The 19,976-nt window shown below is 41.2% G+C and overlaps 1 protein-coding gene across 1 annotated transcript in view; it reads right to left on the reverse strand.

The window, feature by feature from the left end:
• The window catches only part of LOC311487766 (protein TANC1-like), a 98,001-nt gene extending 79,892 nt beyond the window's left edge, over window positions 1-18,109 (reverse strand). The window contains exons 1-2 of the mRNA XM_084544129.1: window positions 17,726-18,109; window positions 6,200-6,293 (exon numbers count right to left, since the gene is read on the reverse strand). Coding sequence (XP_084400255.1) covers window positions 6,200-6,260 — 61 coding nt within the window. The 5' untranslated portion in view covers window positions 6,261-6,293; window positions 17,726-18,109. The remainder of the gene's footprint in view (window positions 1-6,199; window positions 6,294-17,725) is intronic.
• Window positions 18,110-19,976: the final 1,867 nt, after the last annotated feature.

Here is a 19,976-nt window from a genome sequence, read left to right on the forward strand (position 1 = left end):
AAAGCCCATCAAGAGTTGTGTAATAACAGTTCAAATATGAGGATGTCATCTTCCCTTGAGCCAGAATAAATACACCAAAAAAATCACTGGTAAGTTCAACTAGAAACAAGGTTCTAAAATGTATTTGTATTTCTTTGATCAACATTAAACTGCCCCCATCAACTACTATTAAAAAATAACTTCACATAAATGGATCTCGTCACTTGTCAGTCAAGAAAAATCAACATATCCTCTGACACGAAACTATCTAGTGAAGTAAATCAGATGGAAATTCAGTCTGATTATCAGGCAGAAGGAAACTTGAAGAGTCACATTTGACAGCATTAACAATTTTCAGGACTGTGTGGCCACAATTTGGCAACGAGCGGTTAAATCTGTATGCAGGGAATGTTATCTGAAAACGATTAACGGCATACCCTTCATTCTTAGAAGTCTTTAGTCATGTGAAATCATGAAAAGTGTCAGTAAAAAAAAAAGAAATGGTGAGACTGGTCAACCAAGTTCACTGCGCACCCCAAGAGCCCTTATTTTGCTTTTCTGACGGAGAGACAGGGAGTGTCTAATGTGGATACACCTGAGGTTTGTGGGCGTGTGTGTTTGTGTGTGTGTGTATTCGAACACGAATGTGTGTGGAAGTGAAAGATGTGGTTTGAGCTACGCCCTGCTAATCGTTGCCTGCTGGCTGCACAGTGCTTTGATAGCCGTGTAGGTCTGTGCGCTCAATGGTCTCCTTTGTAAATCAGGTGCATTCTTTCTCCACATTTTAAGTCCTACCACAACTGTCTGGGCATGAAAATCTACACAAACATGACTGGGAGCAAAAACTGCAAACATGGGCTAAAACAACCCCTTTCACAACTGTCATTTGTGGTTTTATTAAATTAAAACGAGCAGAAGGGCATTGGATGGTGACCTAGATATAACCCTACGTGTACGTAGAGGAGATTTAAAAATCTATTAGACGCGCATTATTTAACCTTAAACGCTTAATTGGCACATTAAGGGCAAACCAGGGCCTGGTAGCTACGTGAATTATTTTCACTAGGAAGCTTTTCCAAACGGAAAATCATGGGCTGATGTTAAAGGAGACAGAGGTTCTGGTTTAAACACTAGATATTATGGTTCATCAAAGGATGTTAATAATGTATCTTGACATTGCTTGCCTCTCTGTCTCTGCTGCCTTCGGTCTATGTGTGTGGGATAATGTGAAGTCTGATCTGTCCTTTACAGGTCACATACTATATGTAATCTGTAATCTAGATACCCTGTGGTTGACTGTGTGCGACTTGTGTGTCTGTTCGTCTAAACAACTTTTAATTTAAAGACAAGAAATGGATCTAAAGAAAAGCCTTTTTTTCAGTTAATGAACGTCTGTATCGAAGGTATTAAAAGCACAAGGCAAGATAAAAAAAAAGGTCTCATTCAGCAATTACATCGGAAATAAACCGTGAAAAGGGAGTTTTCCTTAAGTTCCCTTACAAGCCACAGGACAAGGAGGTAGCATGTCTCAAAATGGCTGCGGTAGATATGGATGGAGAGGAGGCTGCCACCCAGCTGTTCACTGAGAAGAGCCAGGCTTCCACAGGCAGTCAGGCACTGGAACCTGTGGCAGACTGCACCGAGTAGTGTTTGTTAAAGTCTGACTGCAGGCCGAGCCGCCGTTTTATTCTAAACTTGGAGTTCTCTCCCAGTGATGTTGGAAGAGTGCACCTCAAGATGCAAAGAACCAATACCTCAGACAAGAAAACAACATTCACAAAAAGAAACCTGCGTCACACACATTAGTGACATCAAGCTTTGCAGCAGCCAGAGGGCAAAAGCAAGCCTGTAGAGTGTTTTAGTATTTAACTAATGCCTCACAGCTGAGCAAAGTCATTTCCATTTCACAAGAAGCAGCCATATTAAAATAACTGTCTAGGCCACACCAGGCATAACTTGATATTTGCACAGAAACCAAGAAATCCGTTTTAGTTTGAACAAACAACTGCCCGTCAAACTTTTCCCTTTTTATGTTTGGACAAATATCTGCTCAGCCACCTGTGGTTATTGTTTATTGAAGGAAGTCTTCCCGGCTGCAGGGGGAGAGAAAAAGAATATAGTGAAGGAATCTCTGCAATGTCAGCTGCTCTGCTTAACTGTAACACTGCAGCGAGGGAATATGCAAAAAGAGAGATTACCAGAAAAGACATTTAAAATATCGCAATAAACCACAGACCACTGGCTCAAAATTATGACTACTATGAAAAGTTCACTAACAAGTACTTCGAGCTTCAAGAAGAAAGGGAAATCATAAAAACACACCAAAATCCCACATTGTAACCAATTTGCTGTTTTCTGACCTTTAACAACAAATCACTGTTTCATGTCAAAACACCCAAGAAGCTCAGAGAAACTGCAGAGACGGCATGTACCATTCACCGCCACAGCTGAGGCAACAGAGGACTTAATGGTCTCTCTCGCTCTCTCACACACACACACACACACACACACAAACACACACTCTCTCACACACACCATTACTTTGTGAAAGGATCCTCTACATCATGAACAGTCTCTTCATCTTTCTGAAATCTAAAAAGGCTGCTTTTGCTCAAAATTGCTTCTTTAAAATGATATCAGTCTTCTGCGAGCCGCCAAAACGCTAACAGTTTATGTCCTTGTGCAAGTCTGCTTATCGTCAGTTGTTTGTCATTATATTTTATTGAGTCTGAAGAGCAAAACCATAAGGGGAATTCTGGAGCAGATGTAGTAATCAAAAATCAGCACTAGTATTGCACCTATCCCTTGCTTATCTCTCACATTTAACCGATTAAACCTACTATTCCTATTAGTCTTGCCAAGGTAATTACTAGCCCAGTGGTTTTTCTGGAGAGTCACTGAAGGGCTGCGCCTCCAGCTCTGTGCTCAGGTCAACAAAAGGACTGCGATCTGAGCCAGGTGCACGTGTGGATCCTGCCTCTGTACTGCCAAACAAACTGAGAAAAGCCGTGCCAACAGGTGGTGGCTTCTTATCTGTTTGCGTGCACGCTTGTGTGTGTGTGTGTTGGGAGTCGGCGGCACAAACAGCTGAAACTGTTACCGGCCTCAGAGAGCGCAAGGCAATGCATGCTAGTGTGATTAACGCTGCGTCACCCACAACATACAGACAACTGTCTGGCAGCTGCCTCAAGCAGCCGAGTTCATTGAGCGGAGAACTGGAGGTATTACCCAACCTGTACACTCACACGGAGTCACAGTTAACAATTAAAGCCGAGTCAAAAATGCAACTTATTTGGGTCACATCATGAACTTTAGAAGATATTCCTCATATACTGTACCTCAAGGCTTTAAATGGAGGCAGCATGTGGGGGAAAACTGACACCACTCAGGCCACTTTGCCAGAAAGTATAATAAAGCACGTAATTGTATTTAAGCATGTCAGTGTTTTCTCCTATAGGCTAAGAAGGAGAACCACGTGATTACATGTGACTTAATTGTCTGCACTCAGGATGGTCACAGCCCACTACACCTGAATGCCTGAGTGCTTTCACACTGGATTTCACATTTAACACTGGAACACTGGAAAAATCAACAGGAAAGGTGTTAATTGCCTCTTTGGTTTGATGTTCCCACGTCGTTGCCAAGGAATTCTGTGGGTGCAACCCAAGAGAAAATCATAACCATGCAGAAGATATCCTCTGAATATAATAACTATTAGCTTACTGCTGGTTAGTGTAAACTCCGCTGATGAATAATGTTTGCATCACGAGGAAAATGCGATAAAACTAATTCAGTTAAACTGGTCTCATGGCCAGAAACTGTCTGAAAACATTTCCACGAGCTTTGAGTAATGATCCTCAAAATGAGAATTTAAAACAATATTTGATTCATTGAAATCTAATCATCTTCCTGGGGTTGTAAATCTGTTAACTGTAGCGAAGCCTGCACTGCCAGCCTATCGGAAAATGTGCACATCAAAGGCAACATGCCCTGTGTACCACTCCTGGAAAGCACACCATAAAAGAATAAAAGAGTACTTAAAAGGGATTAAAAAGGCCAATTCCAAACAGATTCCTTACAGAATCATTTTGAGTCAAGAGTAGGAGGAAGAGGAGGAGGAAGGATCTAGGAGGAGCTCAAGATGGAGAGACTAAATTAGCAAAGTGTGTGTGTTTTTGTGGTCTTGGCAATGGGGAGATCCCAAAGGAGAGCTAATGACTGTAGTGGTATCTGGCATGGGGGCCAAGTTTCCTTGACTGTTTTAAAGTTGCATACAGTCCATAGCCACTAAGTCATGAGCAACATATGCTGAGCTATCTTGCAATTATACTATTATCAAGGTCTGTGCTCCCACTTATTTCCATTATATGTTGCTATGCAGACTTCACAGGAGTTTTGTCCTTCTGGGCCTTCTGAAGGAGGGAAAGTCTGCACAGTCTGGCCTCACAGAATGCTACAGGGACTGTGAACAACAACAGGCTTCACTAATAAACACAATTTTCATTGATCTGCAAGAACAAAATCTGTTTATAATGAGCATATTAATCCTACCTAATAAGCTTCTAAGAAAAATATAACGGTCGTCAGGTATAAAACACTGAAAATCAGTTCTTGAATTTAATCTTTAACTACCTGAATCCCAAGAAAATACCAGTGCATATAATGAAGCAGGTGACAAAGCTGCACTGCATCACACATTTCATTTTAACACAAGTTTCTTTCGCAAGCCATTCTGGATCAAAATTTAATTCAAACAGCACAGGAGGTGCAGTGAATATTTTATGAGCAATATGGTACTATCTTGTCTCAGAGACTATTAATTATATTGCTGTGTACCCAATGTGATTAACATGGCATTCCCTATCAGGGCCTCCGTGTTACTAACTTCATTTCGAGTCCCAGAAAGCACCTAAATTTACAAATTCTTCAAGGACAATAGACAAGTAATCACTGAGTGGTGCAGAACAGGCCCAAACTAAGACTTAATGTGAAATAACTCTTATAACTAGAACGTGATTTGCCAACAAACACTCAGATTTCACTTAGTTTAATTAAATAATCAGTTAAAACTTAAAAATAAAAAGACAGAATTTGCATGTATCTGTCTCATGCAGAAACAGCAGCGGGGTAAAGTGACCACTGCAAACTGCTGTATCCCTGTGACCTCTCAAATGTCTTAAGAGCCCTAAACAACGGAGAGGAGTGGCCAGGTTTTATTGTCCCAGCATGAGAAAAGGAGACAGAGCTGCTTTGCCTTGATGGATGGGGTCCAACTGGGAAAGTAAGGCAGGGATAAAGGAGTCGTATCCCGCCATAAAACTCTGCTGCTCCCACACTTCACGTACACAGATCCTCCAGCGTTTAAGCGTATGTGCATGTGGGTGTGCGGCTGTCTGGATAACAGGGAAGCTGTGTGATTCATACATGCGTGACAGGTTGCAACAGCTTCATAAAAAGTAATGCATACAAGTCTGTGATAGTTAATTTTCACTGGGCTGGAGAGCAGCGGAGGTGATGTGGTGGAGTATGGAAGGAAAATCAGACCATTTTCCTTTGAATTTTACCACCGACTGTTGAGTGAAAGAGTCAGACAAAGGCTGAGAGAGCAGAACTATGAGACAGCTCTGGGGTGGTAAAGCAAGCCCAGACTGGTAGATGCAGTATAAGCATAAATGGTCAATTTGCTATGTCAAGACAGCCGAGAGCTGAGAATGACTCACAGTTAGTCATGTTGGAAAATTCTGCAAAATTTCCAAAGGACATCTGCTATGAGACAATGGTCCGGCTGTATCTCCAGTCAAAATTATAGATAAACGGTGGAAGCTATCCCGTTCTGAACTGACAGACACAACAATGGTTGGATGACATTTGGACGCAGTGGGCTGTGTCACCGGTGGCATGCTGCGTTTGAGCTCAGACAGTTGTAATTTTGTCTACACCATCCCTACACGAGACTTTGCCCTAGTCCCTCTGATAATACCAAGAACATTTTACATTATCATTTTGGTATGTTTGCCAAGAGTACACTTCGGGCTTCAACTCCCTTATTGTGCTCATACTCCTAACTTTCCCACAAAAGGTGTCTACAAAAGACAAGTTTATTCAGGAATGACTTTAGAAACTCTGAAAGTAGGGTTACAGTTTGAGCCTTGCGGTGTTGGTGTATCCGTTTACTGGAAGCTAACTTGTTGGCTGTGTTTCCGCCTGATCGCAGACATACCTGAATCCTTCTTGCTCCCCTTGCCTCCATCTCTGTTCTTCTTCAGCACTGCCTTGAACATGGCAAGATTCCTGGAATCCTCTCTGTAAGGCCCCTGGGGGGAAGAAAAGAAAAATATTCAGTCATTTGCAGCCGCAACAAGACAACTGAAACACATCCACTGTCACTCGAGGGAAAGTATGGAAATAAACCAGCAACACAGAAGATTCTTTTTCTGTTCACGGGACGGAAAACACAAGCTGTTTCCTCGACTCACCTGCAAATAAGAAAACCATTTACACACACTGCACGCCTGTCTTTTCTATCCTAAAATAACCAAACAAGATAAAAAGTGTCCTCGAAAAGTTAACACAGCAATGGCAAAACAGTCAATATCCGCATTTCATACTGTTTAGCTGGCACCCGCCTGGGAGTTTTCCCACAGCACTCCCAATCCTGCAGGTCATCAGCGGAGGGGCGCATGGAAAGAATGCTGTAATATTTAAACAGAAAAGGACACGTTCTGCTATCTTGTTATGCAGGAAAACACTGAGTCGGATGCCCTGAATTCCACATGTAATTGATGCTATGTGGCTGAACTTGGCTGTTTACAATTGATACCCGTGGTTGTTCCCAAGTTAGTGTGCATTTTGAATCCTTAGGGTTAAACGCTATAACATGAACTCAAGATCTAGCCTTGTTTACATTGGCAATTATTTATAGCCCATCTATCTTTACAGTATAGTAGTTGGACGACGGTAAAACATTCTTAACTCAACAACAGAGGCAGCTAAAACAGTTAACTGTGTGGGATCTTTGGTTTCCAACCCTCTGCACACATTATAGCCCGTTTGCATGGTACTCTTCTGTATTAATAGCAGCAAAGCAATGAAGAGAAAAGAACGGTCTCAACCAAATAAGGGTATGCATCTGCAAACAAAACACATAGTTCTCAACCCCAGAAGCCTGGCTTTAAATATCTAGGTCCCCTTACTGCTGCTGTGAGTGGGGATATTGATTCGCCCCTTTTCATCCTTGATGGTGTCAGATGAAACACTGTGGAGCAAAGCCTCCGCCGATTAGTTATGGGAGGTGCAGGTATATGGGGTAAATCCCTGAGGAGCCTGTGCAGCTCGAATCGGTACTGGCTGGTCAAAACATTAACTTTTCATGGGATTTTACTCCACCAAGCATACACTCTAAATCAAGATTAGGAATGTAGTTTCAAAGCAGCAGATGGTTACTTTTTTTTTTTTGTTTGTTTTTTTTGTTTTATTCTGAAATATCCAGGGGAAATACAGCAAACCCTTTATGTGCTCCAACCATCCTGAGTTTTTTATCCTTTATCTTCTTCTATCGATCATTTTGGTTGTGTGTGTGCACGAAAAATTCGCTGGTGTCTGACCTTGGCCGCTTATAAATGTCCATGACAAAAAAAGTGGCAGGACACCTGGTGTAATGCAATATGACAGGATTGTATCTGTGCAGAATAGTGTGGTTTCTGACAGTGAAGCCGCGGCTTGGTCAGTCTAGTCAGTACTGCTAGCTGCTGTGTGGGAGCTAGCTGCTCATCTCCACAGCAACAATAAACATCAGCCAGGTTAGCCCAAAGGAAATGAGAAACGCCCTCTTGAAACTCCAAAAGCCAACATGACAAATTCCTTCCATCCCCCTCCCCCGTCACAGCCACCACCAGACACACACAAGTCAGCACCCACTGAAACCGAGACACCACCTCTTCAGTCATCGCGCCGACACTTATTATTCTGAGCCATGAAGCTATCATCAATTTGTATCAGGTGTAGAAATAAGATGTAAGCTTGAGTAAAATCCAAGAATGTCTTGCGCTGATTTAACAATAGCACAGTGATCACAAACCATGATTCCAGAGGAATGAGAGCCTGGAAGCTGGATGAAAGTTTACAGGGAGAATTTCAGTATGAAGTCGCTTCATTTGGTATTCCTTATGGCCAGAAAAGATCTGCCAAGCTAATCAAAACATTTGGGCAGGCTCCATGTGGCGATGAACCGAAGAGTAATAGTGATGTAGTTGTACACGAAATCTGAGCGCTGTTGAGTTGTTTTAGTACATGGTTGTCGTCGGGGAATGTTAGATCCCGCTATCGAGTCGGTCGCATTAGCTGTGAGGTATATATCACAGAATTAGTTGCTCTGATTGGTTGTAGGTCTTTCCATTTCTGTGTACGACTATTTTTTTCACCCTATCGGCTGAAATATGCTCCGTAATGAAATCTAAATAATGTGGTACCAGTTTCACATTCTGATAAGATCTGAGTTTGGCCGTGCTAGGCTAGTGACAATGTAGAACCCGGGCTACACACAACAAAAATACAATAGCGACCATGCATACTTCCTTGACAACTGAGCAGGCAATTACGGATCAAGATGATGATGTATTGACTCCATCGATTTCACATAAAGGTGGGACAACTTTTTCAGAAGTGACCTGAGTTTAAGGGAGAGAGTTCAAACAGTAATATATGTTACTTGTTCTTCTTCTTTAAGCTTCCTGGTCCCATTACATTGCTGCTGATTTATTGCTAATCTTTAACAAACATAAAGCATAGCTATACAATAGACGATAATGTCAGTTTAACCTATACTCCCGAGATATTCTCAGCATAACACATGCTAATGACTTATCAATCTTCTGCATTCCTGAAAACATTTTGGAAACAGTACTCTAAGACCATTATATATTGATGTTGCCGAAGACATTTTTGGCATGTGGCATCCCACTATGGCAAAGGCATCACAGTCAACATGCTATTCTAAAGCTTTAGTAGGGCTGGCCTCTGTAAGACAGTCTCCTTAGAGAACAGTCCTAGACTTCATGGTATTCAGAAAAGACGAGAATCAAAATTCCTCAAGCCCTCAAGTTGAGTTCTATCCCACTGCATTTAGTCTGTGTTTGGATATTACCATGGTCCCTTAGAAGGGGCCTCTCAATATTACAACGGTGCAGTTAAAGTCCCACAGGGGCTCACAGGTCCTTACGGACACACGCTGGCTGAATAGACAAAATAGACTCTCAATATTCACACTGGCCCAGTGAAACAGCAGAGTATTGTGCTCTAGGTACTGCCTCTCTGTTTATTTGAAGAGGCCAACAGCCTAGTTGTCAAAAGTCTTCAAGAGGCTTCAAAATACCCCAGGCAACTGAAGGGATACACACTAAAAGGACCTCATCATTAAGGATGCTTCCCTGCTGCTGGCATTTTCAACAAGACATACGTCAGCGCTAAGGCCTTCACATGTGGGCTGTCTGTTACCTTGGAAAAGCTCAAGGTAACAATGAAAAGGACTCCAATCTGAGGTACAATGTCAGGATGATTTCCTTTTCTTTCAGAGAAATTGGAGCCCAGGGTGTTGAAAAGGTGCCTCAGGTTATCAACATGTGTGTTTTCTAGGTCATTCTTGATGTGATAGAGTTCAAATCCACTCGTGGTGTGAAGATGAAAAAAATCCTCACCTGCACCATGTGGACATGACATGTGGTTAATGGGGCCATGTAGGCATACCAGTCATCTGAGAAGGCAGCTATATATAGAATGGAAATAGGATTGTTTGCCTCTGGTGGGGAAGTATTTCACATACACTGGATGTTGGCAAGTTAGAGCCTGCATTGTCCTCAATTAGGTGGCAGACAATAGAAAGACCACCCTAAGCTCAAATCAGTCTCACCACTCTTCCAGCATCGGACCAAACGGCTCTTTTCCACCCCATGTGTTCCTCTCTTTCCCGCTGAAATGCCCCGCCAGCTCTCTTCATCAACTGATTCTACATGAATGATCACTCTCAGATTTCCACAGTGTTGTCATAGCAACATGGAAATTCTCACCGTGGGATGACCTTCACGCTGGTTTATTAAACGCGGCCCAAAAGTGAACCAGTGACACTTTGAAATTCTCATGTGAACTCCGTGATTATCTGTTCTTTTGTTGTTCGTGAGTGAGCGCAGGAAACAGGCCTGTGTGTTCAAGTGGTCCATAAACAATGGCCAGTTAGCCAACAAACATTTGAAAGAGGAAGTGTAGGGAGTAGGTATGGAGGAGTTGAGTGTCAGCCACTGTAAACAAAAGGTTGTTATTCACACTAATGTGAGTGGAAGGGATATAACAAAGGAATAGATATTTTTACATAACTCCTCTTCCGGTTTGACTCAAGTGTTTCCTGGCTGGCCTTTCAGCTTAGAACCACTGAGAAGCAGACCTTCATCATGAAACAAGAAAGGCCTGATATTAAACATCATGTGTATGTTAACACTTTAACATACACTGATCAGGTATAACATTATGACCACCATCCTTACACTGTGTCGGTCTCCCTTGTGCCTCCAAAACAGTTGTGACTCATCAGAGAATGGACATGGGCCTTCTGAGGGTGTCCTGACGGCTGCTGCCATCAAAGACTGTCATTGCTATGGGGTGGGGGTGCCCGGTCTGGTCTAGGTGGGTGGTACATGTCTAAGCAACATCCACACGAATGCCAGGTCCAAAAGTTGGTCATTGTTATTTACTTCTCCAGTCAGTGGTTTTAAAGTAAGGCAAGGCAAGGCAAGGCATTTTTATTTATATAGCGCATTTCATACCAAGAGGCAACTCAATGTGCTTTACATAAAAACAGAACAAATTAGAACACACAGTTAAAAGCAAGAACAAAGAAAAAGAAAAAAGAAAAAAGAAAAAGAAAAGTGTATTATATATATATATACATATATTAAAACGATTAAGAGGACTTACAGTGTAAATCCAAGATTACGATTTAAAATGATTTAAAAGTAGTAAAAAATTCTGCAATAATTTAAGCCAATCCAACAACCCATAATCAGTTTACTGTGGGTAGTTAAGAGCAGAAAGTTCACCAGCAATAAATGGGTTGGCAAACAGCACCATGATGCATGAGTTTTCAGAATAATATGACAGATTAGTGCTCCAAACATGCCAAACTAACTTTGCTGAACTGATAAAAATCTTGAATACACACTAATGAACGTTTTAAGGGGCATGAAGTATGACCGGGGAACCAAACCTGGTACATGCACTTGAAAACAGTTCTTGTACTTGGAAAATGCCATTAAACATCAATAACGTGGTGGCCTTTGGTGTGATTATACTGTGTAATATGGCAATTCCACGGAAGAAACTTCCCCAGGGCACCACAAAGCTTTTGAGGAAAAACGTGCATTTCAGCTGAAAGAACCGGGGTCTGAATTCAGTGGCAGCATGAGAAGGATATTATCACTGCTTGCACTGTCATCTGAGAAAACAATTCAATCATAACTCCAGATGTTTTGGCACGTAGCGAGCTAATCTGAGAGAATTTAAGAAGATTACGGGGAGAATTCTTTCAAAACAACACAATGAGAAAATTGGCTGCCATTCAGACATGTGTTTATTTACTGTTAGGTAGAGGGAAATTACTCTGTCTCATCAAGGGCTCCGGCAGATTCAAAGCTCTTGCTTGAGGCAAAGAGAGCTAGTTTCTTATTGAAGATGACAAGCCACACAGCTCAGCGTGAAATTAAAATGGATAACAGGTCTGATCTACTCATTAGCCTGGCATGGGAAATCACAAATAACATTGAGGACAATGGCTGACAGTCATTGTATGACTTGTGCGAGAGCACAAACTCCCACTTGGATTTGTTCACTGAAAATCCCAATTACGTTTGATCCAATATGTCTGAATTATTTCTTTTTGTTATTAATTTTCTGATGATGCCAGCATTTGAGTGGTTTAACTGTTACAGTATGATACAGTGAGGTCTGTGTATTTTGTCCGCCATTACAGCACTAAGCCCCACAATAAACGCTGTCTCAGCAGTGGCATAGAGTAAACATGAGTCTTTTGTCCCAGCTGTGTGGCTCTAGAAGTGTCAAGGCATGTTTAACAGGGCACTGAAAGCTCTGAATGTAGTTACACCCCAGGCCCTGGAAAACTGACTAAACCTGAATATAAATGTTGGAATAAAATGAGCTACAAAATGTAGCTACAATAATGTAGCTTATATATAGGTAATCACTAGGTAATACAAAGGTATGTATGCGTTAGGGATGTCCTACGGTATCAGTGATGATCTGGGCATTTTTTAAATGATTGGATCGTATCGTGCTTCAGCCAAGTCCGTTCTTTTACAGTTATTTATTTTAGGTGTGCCATAAACCAAAACTGTGTCACTGTAGCGCCAAAGCGTCTTCTTCCTCTTCAGTTTTAGTGGCGGTTGGCTAGGGGCCAAGCTGCCAACAGCAACAAGGCAAAAATATTACAGAGAGGGTTATGGAGTTTATGGTATTGTATGGTCAGTCCATTTCTGGAGTAGAAAACACAGGTTTTTACTGGCTGTTGGAGCTTCTGGAGCCAAGGGGAGATGCCACTGCCTCTCTACATTAGCTTTGACAGTGCTATTCCAGTCGCACAGTATATATGCGATATAGGAGAATAAAAGTAAGATAAGAAAAGTCTTTATGAATCTGCAGGAGAGGACAGTTTTGTTTATTTCAGATCGGATCGGGACTCAGATCGGCCAATACTGAACATTAAAAGATCGGTGTCAGATCAGGACGAGAATCCTAGATCCTAGTACGAGAAAACATGTGCAGCTGGGTTGATGTCTTCATTCTTAACCTTCCCTATTTTGTCAACTTACTTAGAAATCACCCTATTCACGCAAACCAACAACCAGCTCTTGTTGGAAAACACCAGCGAGCAACAGCTTTAACTTCACGCTGAGTAACAACAATCACCCCATCAGAGTTGTGCTCATTTACTCCCGTTATCGGTGCTGATTAAACTCAGCACTCAATTACTAATTCTCTGTTGCAATTAAGTGTAAATAAACATCTGGAGTGAAAATACACAAATCTGAGCCATTGTTACTTATGCTCAATTTGACATAACCTCTCAGGAAGACCGGTATTTGATTAAGGGTAAAACATTAACAGGTAGTGTTTAAAGTCTAGAGGAAGTTCCTTCAACACTTCTACTCTATTAAGGTTTCTCGGTCAGAGGGTCACATAAAGAAAAAGCCCGTCAGGCCAATAAGATTTTAGAATAAGAGGAATCCAGCAATAGATTTAAAACCAGAGGCATACACAGCATACTTAGAAAGCCAGGATTTAAGCCAGTGAACATTCAACAGGGATTCAGACTTTGCAGATAACATGTCTGTGGGTTTATTCTTAGCTCATCACTTAAGCTACACTCAGTGAACTTAGCGTAGTATTTAGTGCTCAGAAACAAATGTCAGTAAATAATAAAGTGGAGCAGAAGCCACGAAGAGGAGCACAAGTAGCAAGTCAAATTAAATAAACATTCTTCATTCAGGTATGTAGGACAGGCTACTGTTTAGTCTTTTTGAGCAGCTTTAAAGCTCTTAAGTGAAGTTATTTCACAAACCAAGTTAAAGCAGACATAGATAGACGCTGGCCTGTCTGACACCAAAAAATCCAAAGCCAAATGCTATGAAAGTATTTTATAAAGCTAAGTACACCATTGTCACTGTTTATTGTTGGTATATTGGTCTGAGGTTACACAATCGCATCCCCTTACGCCTACTTACAATATATAACCAGTAAAAAGAGCAAAATTTTCCAAAGTCAGGAAGAAAAGAGCACAACGTTGCACAATGCTGATATTTGGCTATTGTAAAAGTTTTAACAAAGAACCGTCGTGCCTTGCTCTCTTCTTCTATAGCAGCCTACCAGAGGGCTTTCTATAGACCAGCCCACAGCACCCGCTACAGTGTTGGAGAGGAACAACTTCTGTACAACTGGAAAACTACGTGTGACTAACTTCAGACTTGCGTACTTGGTTGTTCGGATAAGTTCAGCTCTTAAGTTCAAACTTAGGAAGACGGAAAGACGCATAACGGTCATTCTGTAATCTGAACGGCGGCACACTTGATGGTGCCCACAAAATGCACTCTGGGATAGTTGGCTGCCCCAAGTTCACACAAGTTACCTCCTGGATAAAACTGTCTGAGAAAAAACACCCCTGGGCATTTGGACTGCACTTGGTCAGATGCGTACTTTGAGTTGGAGCAGTACTTGGGCACCAAGTGATGACGTTTCACAACTCCACAAGAATGCATATTGATAAACTCCCTATGTACACATGCATATTGCAGACAGTGTGCACACCTGCAAAGGAAATTGCTCACAGGCTGCCACACATTCCCCTCTTATACCCTCCCGACTCTGAACCCCAAATATGTTTCAGGATCGCAGTGAAAATACCGATATTAACATAAAATTGGATATTAATATTAAATTAAATGAATTGCTCAATTAATATTGCATAGAATTAAAAATCTTATTGGAAATACCTTTCCGCACACACTGCAATTCATAGCCTGTTACATTTACGACGCTCTGCACCTATCTCCTCCTCTCTTCCCAATGTCTGTCTCTGGGGGTTTTGAAAAGGCTTGACAAAAATGTAAATCAGTAACAGCTGTTACTAAGAAGCACGTCCAAACACACATGTGATGCAGATACACTCATGCAAGCCTTAGGGCGCATATGCACATGCACAGAGCCTGGAAACAAACATAATGTACATGTTGCTCAGCTGGACTTTCAACCCAGAAAACAGTCCTACCGTGACACATGTATTATTTCAGCTCGTTACAAGTCAGTACCATCTCTGAAATACAATGACAACTTTAAGAGTATGCCTGTCATTTTGTTAATGTTTTAATAGATGACCTAAGGGCAAGTGGAGGCTATTAAAATGTAAGTGCTTTGATACATAAGCTTACCTTCTAAGAAACCTGAGCTAAAGCAATTCCACATTGCCTCTTTGCTAAACAGCTTGTGTTCTCAGTGTTCAGAACTGTATTTATTTTGCCTGATGGTTTAGGACTTACGGACTCAGATATCTTCTCTTTTAAAGAGTAAACTGAAAATTGACTACTAGCAGAAGTAGTAGTCATGTTTTTATGATCACCTCAGCTACCTCCTGGCAGGAGATTTTGTCCCCCACAGCATGGCAAACAGCACATAACAACCTCTGCTTTGTTCAGGTTCCAGGAGCTCAGAGAGTAACTGCTCCTGCCATTATGCCATTATTTCACAACATGCCTAAAACCACCTTAATACTTTTGAGATGTAAAAGTATCGTGGCTAGGTTACATAAATCCCACTTACAGTAGACATTATGAGAATCCCTTACATATATATTGCCACGGAGATTGCTTTCATGAGAGTTTCCACGATTAACAGATAGATAACAAGTCATTAATCTTTTGGATACTGTAACAAAATCCTGTGGTTTGTCTTCTTTGCCCTTAAGCTGCAAATGAACTTCCAGCTGGAAGCAGTCCAAGACTTTGAATGACAGCTTTTGCACACCTTAGCTGACCCAAAAACAAAACAGGTGAGCACACTAGAATTCGTTTGAACCTCACATAATAGGTTAGGTGTGAAGCTATATAGTGTTCTACACTATCACACCCTTGAACGTCACGCTCGTGCAATTGAAAAAACGCCACAAGGCTAGACACAAGCTAAATTGCAGAAAGATTTGGTTACCCTCACCAACACCACCGCATTCAGGATTCATTCACAAATAGTCCTGGTTAGGTAGCATGGTAAATGTGTGAGATCTGAACCCCACTAGCTAAATCTGGATTTCCTGTCAGCTCCACCTGTTGAGCCATTTCAGTTGGACAAAATCGTTATCTTTATTATAACCAGCAATTCGGTATGTGCTGTCTGTCCGTCCCCTGGCTCTGGTAACTTTCCTTCCATAGCCATAACAATGCCACTCTGATGCCAGCATCTGTTACTGGCCAACTGGCTAGCGACCATGGGAACCAGGCTCTGGAGAGAGTGAGAGGCAGACTCTTGTGGCACTTTTAATAAGATGACTGCTCTGTAATGCAAGCACCTTATAACAGACAATAGCTATAGCCTTGGCCTCAATAGCACAGAGGCATGCAAATCCACTCTAATGGTTCGATAATCAGCGTAAAATTGCCTGAAATTATGTCGGAAAGTTAATGTTGAGTACATTCACGTTAACAGGCCGTCATTGTGATTGTCAGCGCCAAAGCCTGTTCCACCTGTTTGGTTTTTAAATGGAAAATCAACACTGTATATAGTTGAGCTGCCCTTCAAGCTAGATTCAAACAAGTAACTCAATGCGGGACGAGGGCAGATGTTGTGGCACGTTCCTCCAAAGCAGAACGCCAGGAGGTTTATGAAGACTTCATAACACTGATAGAACCGGCACTCTGAAGCAATGCATTCATGCGTTGGCTACGATCAAAGACTCATCCTGACATTCACAAGCAATTTCTCAGAAGGTGAAAACAGAGCTTTGGTTTATCAAAGCACCTGGCTGCGTTACAAGGAGACTCCTCAACTCAAAATACGCTGAAGGCAGCAGAAGTCATATCCAACCAGTGGTCAAACTTCAATGACTCAATTTATGTGGGTGGACAAGATTACAGTCCTTTAGCCTTAAGACTGCTACTATATCTGGGCTTGGCTCTGCTTTTCCAAACCACCACATCCAATCACAAAATACAGGCTAGCTTTAGCATCAAACAGGACCACACAGTTATACGAAGCTGTTTGTAAAACATCTGCACCTGATCTTCTTAAAATAAGTTAACACACACAGTAAAAATCAACTCAGTTTATGCTGCAATAGCATGTCATGAACTGAAAAAAACTTTTAGATGATATAAAGTCACCATCGATTAATAATAGTTGATCTATCAATTGTTTACTTAACAAAAAGTCAGACTATAGCGACACAACAATCTCAAACCCATTAAAAACACTATTATGTGACTTCTATATTTGGGTTTTGACTACATGATTGAATGAAAAGTGCATTTTTAATATGTCAGCTTGGGCAAAAGGAAGTTGAGACAGGTGTAATCACTATTGCCAGGCATTTCTTTAGCTGAATCAATGAAAAGAATTCCAAAACATTTCTGATATTAATAAAATAATAATAATCAGGAAAATACTCGTTATAAATTTACTCAACAACTTTGTGTTTGATTATTTACAAACTAACCGATTATAAAAATAGTCAACAATAACTCTTCTGTTGAACCACTAATCGATTAAAGGGCGACTTATTTAATTATTCACAGTGGTGAAAACATTTTGAAACACCTTCAGTCAATTACTCCTTTGATTAGTTTGTGAGTGTGTGTGTGTGTTGGCTATTGTCCATAAGGAAACACAACCTGTGCTAAAAGTCTGATTTAACTTAGCTGACCTAGCCACTTAGCCTAAACTTCAGCTAGCTTAAGTAACGTTAGCATTTCAGTAAGCAGCACAGAGGCTGAATAACTTTGACTAAGTCGAGAACAAAAGGTTATTATTAGTTAGCTGTCAGTGCCGCTGCTTTTTGAAGGGCTCCTCCGTGGGCATGTCCCGACATTCCTCCCAACATACTGCCACTAAAACCGCTCACATCTCCTCACAAACCGCTACTATCCCGAACAAGTGAACCGACGCCTCCGCGATTAATCGAAACACGTGAGTACATGAAAAGTCTTACCTGATAAATGTCATGGATATTAAAGAACTAATAAAAACTTTTCCCAGTCCTCTGAGCGGTATCTCCACACAAACTCACTCAGCCCACACTTGATCCACCAAGGTGGGAAGGCTCCGGGACGCTGGGCTCCTCCTCCTCCTCCTCCACCCATGAGGTCATCTGCAGGGAGGAACATCAACGGAGAGCAGGGAGTGATCTCCCCCTCCTCCCTCCTGTTCCTCCTCGCTCCTCGATTTCCCTGTGCATGCCTCATGGACATGGCAGGATGCTGGAGACACAGGCTGGAGGTTTCTAATTTATGAGAGGAAATCAGGGGTGTGCAGACGGGATTTTTGAAATACCAACGTTATCAATCGAAATACCAGCAAAAAACTACAAGATTTATCATGCTTTATTCGATTAAAGGTTAATATTTCACCTTTATTTAGTTATTACCAGTTATTTCCTGACTCTAGTAATCAATAACTGATTATAATTCAATAAAATGTCCCAGTGGTGGAAGTCTTAGATGTTTATTTTAAGTAAAAGTAGCACTGGGACAGTATTTCAGTCAGTTTTTATATGTTAAATTGCTGAATTATAATACTGATGCATTCACATGCAAGGAGCATTTTGGTAGTAGCTGACTATATCTGATATATGCTAGTTTTAGCACAACAATTCATTGCATTTTATATAATTCGTTGTTTCATCGTGTTGTAAAGTGACTACAGCTGTCAGATAAATGTAGTGGAGTACAAAGTACAGTTTCTTGCTCTTAAATAGACTGGATTAAAATTAAAACAAACACTTAAGCACAGTAATCTATAATTATAGTTAAATGCAGCTTTTGAGGAAACTTTCAAGGAATTATTTTGAAACTATATACCTGTACAACTAAAATGAGAGAGCATAAATAAACCATGTGATGCAGTCGGAGGCTTAGAACAAAAAAAAGCTAGTAAGTGGACCTTGTACTTTGAATTTTTTTCTCATACAGCAAGCATTGCCATTTTTCAAAATAAAACTCCAAATGGCTTCAAAGCTCTTTCCAAATACCCTAGATTATGCCCTGGTAGAATTAATTGATCGTTTTTTGCTGCTCCAGTGATGTCAAATTTAAATATATTCAATCTGGAATCTGATGATTTACTAGATTGGTTTACTGTTCAAGATCTCACCTCATATTATTTCCTTTTTTCTGTCATTTTACAAGCTAAATAATTTCTTTAAATGAATAGCTGGCAGAGTGAATAACTGTGTCCATATTTCAGATCACATTTTAAGGCACTACTCTGTACTGGTTTTTGTTTGTAGTTTTTTTTTTTTTTTTGCTCCTTTGCAGATCAAGATTTTCACATGCAAAGCGCAAAGCCGCTCATAAAACATGATGCATTGCCACATTAATCCTTCCAAGGACATAAAGAGTAGCATGGCACCACCTGGACGGGCTACATTAAAACGCTGCCTTGCATTAAATTTTAATCACCCTGCCAGAAGTCAGTTGATTTTTAAGAAACGCACTTTTACCTCAGCACACTTTTGAATGTCACGAGCATGTTCGCATTGTGATGATTAGATTTGCAGACTTTTCCACCGCTGCCCGATAAGCGCACACATGCAGCTGCTTACTCTAAACAGTCCGGTGATGGCGAAACTACCAGCTGTCTCAGTGTTGGCAAACTTAGCAGGCACCCTGTGTAATTTCCTCCTTGATGATGTGCATTAGAGGAGTGGAGGTTGAAACATGAGTCAAAGCTTTTATGTAGATTAACAATAATTGGTTTGGGTCTGTATTAGCGGCTGTAAAAAGCAGGTTGTGGGCTCAGTAGCTTTCTGTACACTCTTAAATCATAACTGAACTTTGATATCAGCATGTAGCTTGATTTAAATGTGAGCAGAGGGAGGCTACAACATGCAAAAAGTATCTAATTATCTTAGGAGAGTGGATTAATGTGATGAAACACACTTCATGACTTGCTACTGTGTTCTATTGGAGTCCCTGGTTTGGTCAGTGAAGCTCAGAGTGCACCTTAGTCTATGGCGACCTCATGAGGTAAGAGTATTTTATGCAGCATGTTCAACAGAAGTGTACTGAACGTGCAACATAAGGAGACTGTGTTGCACAGTGAGCCTACATATTTGAGATTCTTGTGGGATGGTAAGAGGATATTTTCTGTCATCCCTCTCCTCAGCGTTAAGGCGGTGTTGTACAGTCGGTCTGTGCAGTGTTTTCTCAGCAGAGCAGTGGGCGTCGCAGGGTCAGCAGGGC

Source organism: Chelon labrosus (assembly GCF_963514085.1).
Source record: "Chelon labrosus genome assembly, chromosome: 5".
Lineage (NCBI taxonomy): Eukaryota > Metazoa > Chordata > Actinopteri > Mugiliformes > Mugilidae > Chelon > Chelon labrosus.